General features: G+C 57.3%; 1 protein-coding gene across 1 annotated transcript; it reads left to right on the top strand.

Annotated features, from left to right (window-relative positions):
* Positions 1–1,307: 1,307 nt before the first annotated feature.
* UNC93B1 (unc-93 homolog B1, TLR signaling regulator) lies at positions 1,308–11,328 on the top strand. The gene is made up of 11 exons (XM_072790157.1): positions 1,308–1,494; positions 1,678–1,819; positions 2,350–2,503; positions 5,145–5,306; positions 5,519–5,651; positions 5,955–6,048; positions 6,644–6,768; positions 7,169–7,351; positions 7,867–8,140; positions 10,002–10,120; positions 10,644–11,328. The coding sequence occupies exons 1-11, from the start codon at positions 1,399–1,401 to the stop codon at positions 10,974–10,976; spliced, it is 1,815 nt and encodes a 604-aa protein (XP_072646258.1). The 5' UTR covers positions 1,308–1,398; the 3' UTR covers positions 10,977–11,328.
* Positions 11,329–12,795: the final 1,467 nt, after the last annotated feature.

Here is a 12,795-nt window from a genome sequence, read left to right as displayed (position 1 = left end):
AAATAAAGATTTTATTTATTTGAGAGAGACTGAGAGAGCACAAGCAGGGGGAGGGGCAGAGAGAGAGGGAGAAGCAGACTCCCAGGTGAACAGGGAGCCCAATGTGGGGCTCCATCCCAGGATCCTGGGATCTTGACCTGAGCAGAAGGCAGATGCTTAACCCGCTGAGCCACCCAGGTGCCCCTGCAGTGCAGAAGCTTTTAAGTTTGATGTAGTCCCACCTGTTTTTTTTTTTTCTTGTGTTGTTCTTGCTTTTGGTGTCATATCCCTCCCCGCCCCCGCCCGCCCGCCAAAAAAAAACTTTCCAAGACCATTGCCAAGGAGCTTCTTCCCTATTTTTTCTCTAGAATTTTTACGGTATCAGGTCTTATGTTTAAGCCTTTGATCCATTTCAAATTAAATTTTGTGAGGATGTAAGATGGGGGTCCGATTTCACTTTTCTGTGTGTGGTTACTAAGGTTTCCTAACACCATTTGTTGAAGAGTCTGACCTGGGAACTGTATATTTTTAAAAGCTTCCGAAGTGTTCCCAACCTGGGTGATAACCAGCGCTGCGAAGCCCCGCCTCGTGCAAGGCAAGAACTTCGCCAACTCGGCGCAGCCCAGACCCAGCTTGGAGGCTCTGGACCCGCCTCAGGGTCGACCCACTGGAGTCCAGCAGAAGCTCAGCCTTCCACCGCCCCCGCCAGGGCTCCCACCTGCAGGTGCCGAGCTGAAACTGGAGGGCGCATGGGAGGTGCGCACCGGCTGTCACGTCCCGTGGTGTGGGAGCCCTCTGTGGGGCTGCTCTGGGGGCTCTGACCTGCAAACACACCACACGGGGCTTGTGCCTCTGTTTCCTCACTCGGCACTTTCCTAAGGCTTTGCATTAATTTAGCAATCCGGTGACAGCCCTGGGGAGCAGCGCCGAGTGAGAAAACAGAGGCATAAAGTGGAGTGAATTCCCAAAGTTTTAAAGCCAGGAAGCGGCTGCGTGGAGATTCGAACTCACACCACGAGTCCGGGAGGCCGGGTCCGGGCTGCACAGGCACCCAGGATACGCCCCTCCCGCCCCGCGCGCCCTGGACACGCCCCTCCCGCCCCTGCGCGCCCTGGACACGCCCCTCCCGCCCCCGCGCGCCCTGGACACGCCCCTCTCGCCCCCGCGCGCCCTGGACACGCCCCTCCCGCCCCCGCGCGCCCTGGACACTTCCCTCTCGCCCCCGCGCGCCCTGGACACGCCCCTCCTGCCCCCGCGCGCCCTGGACACGCCCCTCCCTCCCCCGCGCGCCCTGGACACGCCCCTCTCGAGGAGGCTGCCCGCAGGGCGGGGGCAGGTCCCGGCCGCCGGGAGGAAGTGCCCTGCCCGCCGCTCGCAAGCAGAGGGGCCGCCGCCAGTGCTCCGGCGGGGTCTCGGGCCATGGAAGCCGAGCCGCCGCTCTACCGGGTGGCGGGGGCCGCGGGGGCGCAGGGCGATGAGGACCGGCTCGGGGTCCCAGACGGGTCCGGGGCTCCGGTGAGCGGGGACGGGTCTATGAGGGGGTGCAGAGCGCGGGGGCCTCCCCGGCGGGGGTGAGAGACAGCCCCCTAGGCGGGCCGTGCGGGGCGCGGGGAGGGGGGGACCCGGAGCCTCCCGGGCCGGGGTGCGGTGCGGCCGGGGGGCCCTTGCCCGCGTGCGAGCGCCGTGCGTGCCCCGCAGCTGGACGAGCTGGTGGGCGCGTACCCCAACTACAACGAGGAGGAGGAAGAGCGCCGCTACTACCGCCGCAAGCGCCTCGGCGTGCTCAAGAACGTGCTGGCGGCCAGCACCGGCGGCATGCTCACCTACGGCGTCTACCTGGGTAGGCGGCGCGCCCTGGCCCGGCCCGGCCCGGCCCGGCGCGGGGGGCGGCCCCGCGGGCTCCCGCGCTACAGCCCACGGCTTCCCGCCGCGGCCAGGGAAGGAGAAACCTTAGGGGCCTCTTCCCCCTTCCTCTTTCACTTCCCCAAATGACCCCTAGCAGCTGCTGCCGCGGCCCCAGCACATGTGTCAGGGTCCCTGTGCAGTGTCCCTGATTCCCAGCACGAGCCTTCGTGAGCGTGCGGGCGGGGACTGGGTCCCTGGGCAGGTAAGCTGCCTTCCAGATCTGGAGCGCTGCACGTGTGTGTGTCGGAGGGGTGGGTGGTGGTGTCAGGGGTGAAGTGGGGCGAGGGTCTGGATTCAAGTCGCTGTCGCTGCGGCTGACAGGATGCTTGCTTGGCCCCATCAGGGCAGCCCTCTCTGTTCTCAGGGGCATTGGAATCTGGGACTCCTTCGGTGACTGGAGTTCCCTTCAAGCTCGTGTGCCAGCAAGTCAGGCTGCCCGCTCCATGCCTGCTCCCTATCCCCCAGGCCTCCTGCAGATGCAGCTGATCCTGCACTATGATGAGACCTACCGCGAGGTGAAGTATGGCAACATGGGCCTGCCGGACATTGACAACAAGATGCTGATGGGCATCAACGTGACCCCCATCGCGGCTCTGCTCTACACACCTGTGCTCATCAGGTGCGAGGCTGCTGTCCACAACAGGGCTGGTCTTCAGATGTTGAAGGGGCATAAGGGCTGTTGGCCTGTGGTGTTCCCAGGGCAGGAAGCTGGGGAGAAGCCTTGTCTACCTGGTGGGGTGTGAGAGAAGGGGAGAACCTGCGTTTGGGGAAGGAAACAAACTTCTCCTCAGGGCATACGTGCATGTGACAACAGAAGTTCACTCCTGCTCCTTTCCTCATCTTGCCCATGACCCACATGGCATTGTCTTTATGCCTGCCCCCCCCCCCCCCCATGGCCTGGAGCTACAGTGAGTGACCTTTGGGATCAAGGCTGTGAACTCTCTGGAGAGAATGTGACAGCCAGCAAGACCCAGGCTCCAAGTCCAGCCTTATCAGCTGTGGTCAGTGTTGAGGGACATTTTTCACTGAAAAGGAAGGGCCCCGCAGGTGCCCCAGAGGATTGACCCTGGACCTGAGCCTTGGAGGCATCTGTTCCAGGCTCCTGGCCAGTGCATAATTCCCCTAGACAAGTACCCTCCCCACCAGGAGGTAGGTCTCTGCTCAGATGAGACCCAGAGACTAGCCTACAAATTAGATGAGTTTTAGTTCCTCCATCTTAAACCAAACCCCCAAAACCAACCAAATAAAAAACAAAAAAAACCCCTCCCAACCCAAAAAACCCCAAACTCCTTTAACACAATTGTACAAACAGTGTTAGAATCATAACTGAAATCAGAAGAAACAAAAACCTACCCAAGCCCTCCAGTAAATCAGCTGTTCATCATCCCACCAGCCCATATAGGTAACATTTATGTCCTTGTCACCAGAGCATGTGCAATGTTCACTTTTCCTTTTCTTTCTTTTCACTGTGCACATCTTGGCCTGCTCCTTAGTCTTCACCCCGAGGACCTTATGAGGGTAGCATCTTCTACCGGGGCGCAGGTAGTGCAGCTCAGAGTTGGACATTCACCTTCCCCCCTTTGTGCAGACTCACTTTGAGCTTGTAGCTCTTCTCCATTTTTTAAAAAAGATTTTATTTGTTTGAGACAGAGCAGGAGCAGGGGGATGGGTGCAGGGAGGGGGAAAGGGAGAAGCAGACTCCCTGCTGAGTGCCCAGTAGGATACCCGGAGTGCATCCAGGGATGCTGAGATCATGACCTGGGCTGAAGTCAGATGCCTAACCGACCAAGCCACCCAGGCACCCCTAGTTCCTTCCTTCTTAAAATTAAAAAACAAAAAATTGCTATAAGTTTCTATCAGTGGCCTTAGCAGATTAGAGGTATATGAAAGGCTTTACGGCTCTTGAATCACCTTGATAACAGCTAGCTTTTATTTTTTTTCCAATGTGCTAGGCACTTTGTAAATGCTATCTCATGCCCTATAATCCGAGGTAGGTGCTCTAGCAGACACAGAGAAACTGAGACATTCAACAGCTTGCCCACCAGGCCCCACAGGCAGCACCTGGCAGTCTGAAAGTTTGAATCCCTTACCCCAAGCTTGCCCCTTGCCCAAACTACTGGACTAATTTTTTCTTTCTTTCTTTCTTTCTTTCTTTCTTTCTTTCTTTCTTTCTTTCTTTCTTTCTTTTCTTTCTTTTCTTTCTTTTCTTTCTTTTCTTTCTTTTCTTTCTTTTCTTTCCTTTCTTTCCTTTCTTTCCTTTCTTTCCTTTCTTTCCTTTCTTCAACTGATTTTCTAAATGGCCATGCCAATCTGCATGACCACAGGTTGTGTGCATCATTTTTTAAAAGCACAGCCTCACCAGCAGTGAGGGTTAGTATTTTTACTTTTTGCTCGTTTACTCCATCAAGATGTACAGTACATTTTTTGTGACTTACCCTCCCCAAAATAGATCAGAGTGGGCTGCCTGTCTGTTTATGCCATGGCAAAATATGGATAAGGACTAGGGCCCTGTAACTGAAGAGAGAGTAATTGTATCAGAAAATTAGGGTTGTTTGTCTTTGAACTTCCTGGAAACCAAGGCAAAGAAAGGAACTAATGGGCACAAATACTCAAAACACCCCAAAGCTCCTGGTAGTGGTTTTCAGCTTGACGAGCCTCCATGCCCTGAATGGGCCCTTATCTTGTCACCACCTTTAAACACAGTGTGACATTTTCTCAGAGTCAGCAAGGCTGTAGTCCTAGGAGCCAGTGGGGCAGAAGCTTCCCAAATGACTACAGCGGACTGCAAGAGCGATGGGCAGGGAGGAGGTCCTGGGCCTGCCTCTGACCCTTCTCAGGTCCTAGTTTCCTTGCCCCAGTTTGGGTTGTGTTCTGGGTGCCCTGACATCCCAGCACATGAGAGTGGATGGAGACTGGGGGACTGGCCAGCCAGCCCAGAACACAGATGAAGGCCGGGTGTGCCCACAGACCACTGACTTGTGACCGCTCCCCTCTTACCTCCTTCCCTTGCAAGGGCCATGAGAGGCTTGTGGTTTGGGTTCTGTGCCCACATTAAGCAGTGAAAACCTGAGTGTGTGGATACAGGGCTTCCCTGAGACCATCAGCAAGTCCACATCTCTGCTATTTCATCTTAGGGCCCCTGACTCCAAGGCCTGGGATTGCTCCCTACCTCACCACCTCATGAGCTGTGGCCACTCTGGTTTCAGGCCACAGTAGTCTCGGTAGGCTCATGGTCCCAGCATCCTTCCCACTGCCCACAGGTTTTTTGGCACCAAGTGGATGATGTTTCTGGCTGTGGGCATCTATGCCCTCTTTGTCTCCACCAACTACTGGGAGCGTTACTACACCCTTGTGCCCTCAGCTGTGGCCCTGGGCATGGCCATCGTGCCACTTTGGGCCTCCATGGGCAACTACATCACCAGGTGAGTCTGGTGGGCAACAAGGTGGGAGGCTGGAGACCTGGCTGAGTCTCTGCTGCATTGCCAACCTTATCTGGGGAACCTTGGGCAGCACTTCCTGCCTTTTGGGTCTCAGTTTCCTCATCTATGAGACATAGCCCTTAGCCCTGGGTGCAGGAAGCAGAGACCTGTTTAGAGAATGGACTGGGGGAAGCTTTCTCTCCTCTGTGGTTCAGGATGGCTCAGAAGTATTACGAGTACTCCCACTATAAGGAGCGGGATGAGCAGGGCCCCCAGCAGCGCCCGCCTCGGGGCTCCCATGCACCATACCTCCTGGTCTTCCAAGCGATCTTCTATAGCTTCTTCCATGTGAGTACCACCTATGGGGCCACTGAGGGAGGGTATTCCAGGACCACATTCTGGTTTTTTCATCCCTCTAGCCCCACTGCCCTTTCTTGAGCCCACATCTGGTTATTTACCTCTAGTGACTGAGATCTCATCCCCTCCCTGTGCAGAAGAAAGTCCTCCTGCATTGGGCACTCCCTCCTGCCACCAGGCTGCCCCGGGAAGTGGGAGGGCTCCTGTTCTGCCAAGGCTGTGCCCAGACTCCTTCCAGGTTCTGTGCCCCCTACCTGGTTCTGAGCCCATGCCAAGCTGCTCTCCTGCCCACAGCTGAGCTTCGCCTGTGCCCAGCTGCCCATGATCTACTTCCTGAACCACTACCTGTATGACCTGAACCACACACTCTACAATGTGCAGAGCTGCGGTTAGTCCTCAAGGGGTGGGGTCCCCAAGGTTTGCTTGCCCCTGCCATTGAGTCATCCAGCAGACACTAGGCTCTTAAGAGCACCCAGAGAGGATGCCCTTGCCCGCAGGTTCAGGGCTGAGAGCCTGGTGGCCCACAGCTCTCATGGGCACAGCATAGGGCCCTATAGGAGTATGCAGTTAGGACATTAGACGTAGTCTGGTGGGGACAGAGTGCATCAGGGAAGGCTGCCTGGAAGAGATGCCATCTGGGCTGAGGCTTCTGGGGATTATCTCTCAGTGCCATGCATACCCTCAGAGCTCAACCACAGCAGGGTGAATGTATGGGGTTGTGTGGGGGTGGTGGGGGGACTGGCGGCCCCCCTCCAGCCTCCAGGCACTAGAGCATGAAAGGGGGGAAGGTGCTCCTCTCCTTGCCGCTGGTCTAGCCCCAGTGGCCCTCACCTCCACACTGCTCCTCCCCAAGTGAACCCTTCCTTTGCAAGCACTGTCCTCGCCCACCACCTCCAACTCTCCCCTCCACCTGCCCTCCTTGCTCCATTTCATTGTGGTTGAGTTGACGGTGTGCTCGATTCCCCGTCCCCACCCGCCTCTAGGTACTAACAGCCAGGGCATCCTCAGTGGCTTCAACAAGACTGTTCTGCGGACGTTACCACGGAGCGGGAACCTCATTGTGGTGGAGAGTGTGCTCATGGCGGTGGCTTTCCTGGCCATGCTGCTGGTGCGCCGGGATGGGGTGGGGCGAAGTCAACGAAGTCTGGGGACCGAGGCGGGGAGAAAGGGGTGCCATCTGGGTACGTTGCTGGCAGCCTGGGCAAGGTTATGGCTTGGAGTCCTGGTCTGAGCTGGGAGCCAGGCCTGAGCCCTGGGGAAGGGGGTCTGAACCTAGGACCCAGGCCAGAGGCTTGGGACTGAGCCTGGATTTGGAATCCCAGACGCCAAGGGTTAGGGAACCAAGCCCGGTCCAGGGTGGAGCTGGAGACGGGGTCTGAGAGACTGGGCTGTGGGCGGAACCCGAGAGGGTGGGGGCGTGGCCACCTCCTGGAGGCGGAGCTGGGGGTAAGGTCGAGGCCGGTGGGTGTGCCCGGGGCGGGGCCTGTGCTCAGCTCGCGGGTCCGCAGGTGCTGGGGCTGTGCGGCGCCGCCTACCGGCCCACGGAGGAGATCGACCTGCGCAGCGTGGGCTGGGGCAACATCTTCCAGCTGCCCTTCAAGCACGTGCGCGACTTCCGCCTGCGGCACCTCGTGCCCTTCTTTATCTACAGCGGCTTCGAGGTGCTCTTTGCCTGCACTGGGCTCGCCCTGGTGAGTACCGGCTGCACAGTGTCGCCAGATGAAACACAGGGTTTCCAGTTGAATTCATATTTCAGATAAAAGATGAATAGATTTTGAATACATATCTTAAGTATGTACAAGGGTGTCCCAGATATTCCCCTCCCTCTTTCTTCTCTTCCCTGGCTTCCCCCCCACCCACCCCACGCCTTAGGCAAATTATTTTAAGCTCTCTGGGCCTCAGTTTCCTTATCTGTGAAGTGATTCCAGTAAGGATGCTTACTCCCAGAGGTGCTATACAGTTGAGATGGAATGAGGCCCATAAAGCATGTGGTTCCATGCCGGGCACAACCTTGGTATCTGGACACTGTCAAAGCCTTTTCTCTAGTCTGTACCTTCAGAACCTTCCCATGCACCTTGGAGGGAGTTCATGAGGGGGCCCAGGGAGGACAGGGTATGACCCAGAGACTTCAGATGGGGAGGGCTAGAGCCTGGGCCAGCTGACCCCTAACACTCACCCTCGTCCATCCCTCCCCCCTACCCCCCAGGGCTATGGTGTGTGCTCAGTGGGACTGGAACGCCTGGCCTACCTCCTTGTGGCTTACAGCCTGGGCGCGTCAGCCTCCTCAATCCTAGGCCTGCTGGGGCTGTGGCTGCCTCGCCCGGTGCCTCTGGTGGCTGGGGCTGGCCTGCACCTGCTCCTCACACTTGGCCTCTTTTTCTGGGCCCCTGCACCTCGGGTCCTGCAACACATTTGGATCCTCTACGTAGCAGCTGTCCTCTGGGGTGTAGGCAGTGCCCTCAATAAGACCGGGCTCAGCAGTGAGTACACCCATGGGCACTGGGATGGCAGGGGACCCTGTGGTTACCTCAGGGTGGTTGGGAAGGAGCACAGAACTTCCAGGGACAGACGTAGGACCCCATGGGTATACTGGGGATCTGTTACAGTGGAGGTAGGTGGGGATCCCTGTAGACACTCCAGGAGTGGAAGGAAGTTCCATGGACTGCAGGGACAGATGGGGAAGGCTGTGGACACACAGGGGAGTTGCATGCCATGGACATCCTGTGGACACCCCAGGGTGGGCTTGGGGCCTCATGGACACTGCGGGGTTAGTGTGAGGTCTTGTGGCTACAAGGAATAGGTATGGTGCTCTGTGGGCACCCCAAGGGTGAAAAAACACATGGGGAATACTTTGCTTTCATACCTATGCCCACCTTGGCATAGTTTTCATGGCACTGGGAGCAGATTGCTGCTCTGTGCTCTAGGGAGCATGGGCAGCAGTGGGTGAGCCTGTCCACACTCCAGGGTGCAGTTGCAGACAGGGCCCTTTTCTGGCGAAGAGCTGGGAGCAGACATGGAGTCCCAACACCAGTCTGCCAAGTGGCAGAGTCCAGGCCCTGAGTCTGGGCTGATGGGGTGAGAGCATTGGCCAGTAGAGCTCTGTTTGCAGAAAGGAGGGGTGGGTCAGAGTTCAGCTGTGTGATCCTCTCTGCCCACAGGTGGGCATATGCCAGTGACACATAGCTGGGACATGCAGGTATCACTCTTCAGGTCTTCCACACCAGCATCTATTCTGATGGGCCAGTGCTATTAACAGTTTTGAACATCACCCCGGAGGTGTGGTGTGGTAGGGCATGCCCGCTGTGGGCAGGGCAGGGGCTGACTCAGGTGCACCCACCATCAGAGAGTCAGGCATCTGTACTTGTCATAGGGCAAGGAGCCCCAACCCTGGGCCCTACTCCCTTGGCTGTTGCTCAGAGGCAGCCGGCTCTGGGCAGCATCCAGCCTGGGTAGCTTTGGCCCACAGTAAGTCTGGAATTGGGTCTTGACCTGGCACCCCCTTCTGCCTGCCCAGCTCTGCTTCCTGCCTCTTTCTTCTGAACCGTGGAGGCTCCATGTCCCTTCACAGCAGGCCCGAGGGGTAGAATCACACTGCAAGGCCTTAGGGTAGGCATGTTAATGTCTTGAGTGGCAGGTGAGGGTACAATTTGCCAGATGCTATATGGGCTTTCTCACATTAAAATCACAGAACACAACATAATATGTGTCATCTCATTTTATGGATAGGAAAACTGGCCATGGGGACTTAACTTGCCCTGAGTCATCCATAGAGCCAACATTTGAATCTTCATCTCTGTAGGAATTCTCCGCACTTTATAGTCCTGGGAGTAAAATCTGTGTCTCCTGACTTCCTGTCCAGTGCTCCTTCTTCCTACCGCAGGGAGGATTCCTTGAGAAATAGGTCAAACCTCCTAACTTCAGATTTGATTTGCAGAAAGCTTGTTGCTGTAAGCAGTTTGCCCTCCCTGAGCCCTGAGTGAGGAGAAACAGCCCTCGAAGGCCTGGCATTATGCATCTGTGGTCAGAGAGACGCCAGGATATGATTGCACATTGAGCTTGCCACTTTTGAGGCCACACATGTGCCCCAGAGTGAGGCCCAACTCTACCTCCCAGCAAGGTTCCTATTCGTGCTTCCGCTCAGCATCCCAGGCACCATAACAAACCAGGGCTTCCATGAGGGGGCAGGCCAGGACCTGTTCACAAAGGCTTTCTGGGAGCTCCAAGGCCAAGGGCTGAGATCAGCCCAGTGCTGGGCTTAGGGTGGGTCGCAGGTGGGAGACCAGCCACTCTGGGCTCCAGATGACACCTCTCCCCTTCCTGTCCTGTCCTGCTCACCTGCAGCACTCTTGGGAATCCTCTATGAGGACAAAGAAAGACAAGACTTCATCTTCACTATCTACCACTGGTGGCAGGCAGTGGCCATCTTCACCGTGTACCTGGGCTCAAGCCTGCCCATGAAGGTGAGCCTTAGTGCTGGGAGGAGGGCCTCTGGGGCGTTAGCAACCCACGTGGCAGCCCCCAGGCCACAGATACTTTCTGAGTGCCCACTGTAGCCTCACAGTCCCCGAAGGGCTCCAGTGTCCAAGGTCTGGTCCTATGTCAAGCCCACTGAGTGGCTCCTAACCCAGCACCTTCTTACTGCCTCACTTCCCACGGCCCTCAGTTTACCCATCTCTGAAGAGGTTCAAGTTTTTCTTTCCTTGTGGGTGCCCCCGTCCCGCCCCCGCAGCCACCTTGTGGGTAGTTTGATGACCTGTTCACCAGGGGTCAGCTCTGAGCTGAGTGTGGGAGAGTCTTTCTCCCTTCCTGGCCTGCAAGGGGGGCGGGGGGGGGGGGGGGGGGGGGGGCAGGCTTCCTCTTGTCCTCCGCTCCCTCCCACCTACTGGTGGGTGGGTTTAGCAGGTCCCACCAACATTGGAAAAAGATGAAATAGAATAGAGGGGCTGGCCCGCGGGTCCCCTGCATCCGTGTCTGTGCCCTCAGGCCAAGCTGGCGGTGCTGCTGCTGACGCTGCTGGCGGCCGCGGCCTCGTACCTGTGGATGGAGCACAAGCTGCAGCGGGGCCTGGTCCCACGCCAGCCCCGCATCCCGCGGCCGCAGCACAAGGTGCGCGGCTACCGCTACCTGGAGGAGGACAACTCCGACGAGAGCGACGCGGAGGGCGAGCACGGCGGTGGCGGCGGCGGCCCGGGGGACGGCGTGGAGGAGGAGGTGGCGCCCTCGGGGCCCCGGCCCGGCCCCGAACCAGGCGGCCTCGGCCGCCGACCCTGCCCCTACGAACAGGCCCTGGGGGGCGACGGGCCCGAGGAGCAGTGAGGGGCCCAGCCGGCTCGCCGGCCTCGGTTTACCGCGTCTCAGGTCGGGGCCCTGCGAGTGCACCATCCTCAGGAAGGACCTTCTCCCCGGGGCGCACGGTCAGGAACCGAGCCCAGGCCTGGGGCTGAGACAGCACAGCCGACCCCCCTCCTCCGGAGTCCGCTCCCCACGACCACGCCCAGGCCCGAGAAGTGTCGGGGTCCTCTGCCGAGCCGCCCCCCAGCCCCGCCCCAGCGCTGCCCTCCTGCCCGCTCTGCAGGTGTGCCACGCGCTTTGCACATCCTATCCCCGCGGCCCGTCTAGGGGCATGACTTTTTATAGAAAATGAGAAATAAAGAGGTTTTGTATTGTCCTGACTGGGAAATGTTAGGCTGTGGGGGGAAGGGGGGGCGCCCCAATGTGTGCCTGCAGAGCCTGCTGGGCCACTGATTTCGGACCCCTGGACTCCCGTCAGGGGCAGAGGGGATGATTGTCTGAGCCCAGGTGTACTTGGCCACTGTCCCCTCCCAGCTATGGCTTCAGCAGCTGTGCTCATGAGAGACACAAACCCCCTACAGCCTGAAGGTGCCCCTTTCTCCATAACCCCCAAGGGAGGGACTGAGACCACACTGGATAGGGTTTGAATGCCTGGGTAAGGACAGGTAAGAGGGCCACAGGAGGGTCATGGAGTCCCTGACTGTGCCCCAACAGATCCTCTCCTAGGGCCACACCATTCCTCACTCCCCACACCCCCTCCATTCCTGAAGACCAGGTCGGGTCCACACCCACTTCAGCATTAGGTCTCTCAGATTCCACCACTCATAGACGGTGGCTCTCCTTCCTCCTTTGCCCTTCATGGACCTCACGTGAGTTTCCATCTAGGAACTCCTAGGGAGCCCTAGAACCAGGCTCTGACCTCAGGCAAGGGCCTGGCACATCAGAGCCGCAGGTGCCTTCTTGGTAAAGTCTATCTCTGTAAATCAGGAGTGTTTGAAATTGCTGAGTGCCGTAGCTCCAAGGTATCCAAGCCCTGTAGGTAACTCACAGGAGTGCAGAGGACCTTAAATTTTCTAAAGTTTGGAGGCAAATAGCATACCATACATCTGTCCACCCCAAGCAAACTGCTAGGTCTAGGTGGCTCACAGGTTCAACATTAGATCACACTGCATTCCCGTCATGTTATAGCTCTGAGAAGCTAGGTTTCCTGTGGTTTGGGGCATAAATGAAAATCACCATGGACCAGGAAATGAAGCTGGGGAATCCAGTCTGATTTTGAGGTGTCAGGAGCTTGCCACTACACAGCCGATTAGTAAGTGGTAGTTTTAAAGAATGAAATAAAAGTACTGAGTTTTTTCCCTACTTATGTGCATTTTATTTCCTAAATGACCACTAGGTTGTTAGAACGTATTATTTGGACCTAAGATAATTGGTTAACAGAACTATTAGATATTTCTTTTGGCCAAGAAGCACTGTGGAAAATTGCTGAGGCATCAGGCATGTCAGGACCTGAGAATGTTGGGCACCCCCTGGGTTAGCACAGGACTGGCACGGAGAAAGCCCTCAATAGATATCAGCTATTGTGTATCTGTCGCAAGTCCCTCACTGGACTTTGGGGCACCCCTTGCCCAGAGGACTAGCTGCATTCTTTCTGAGCCCAGTACCAGGGAAGGTGAAATCTATGTTTTGTGACTCCTGAGAAGGGAGCCCCCCTCCCCAGGCCAGTTACCAGGTTGTCTTTGGCAGATTCTGGGGTCCTGCGGTCATGAAGGACTGGGAAGACAGCAGCTCTAGCCAGGGCCACAAGTCCCCTCACCCAGCCCTCCTAGCAGGTGGTCTGGAC

This window comes from Canis lupus, chromosome 21 (assembly GCF_048164855.1).
Source record: "Canis lupus baileyi chromosome 21, mCanLup2.hap1, whole genome shotgun sequence".
Taxonomy (NCBI): Eukaryota; Metazoa; Chordata; class Mammalia; order Carnivora; family Canidae; genus Canis; species Canis lupus.
The sequence above is the reverse complement of the archived record's forward strand: the minus strand, read 5'-3'. Positions and strand labels throughout refer to the sequence as shown.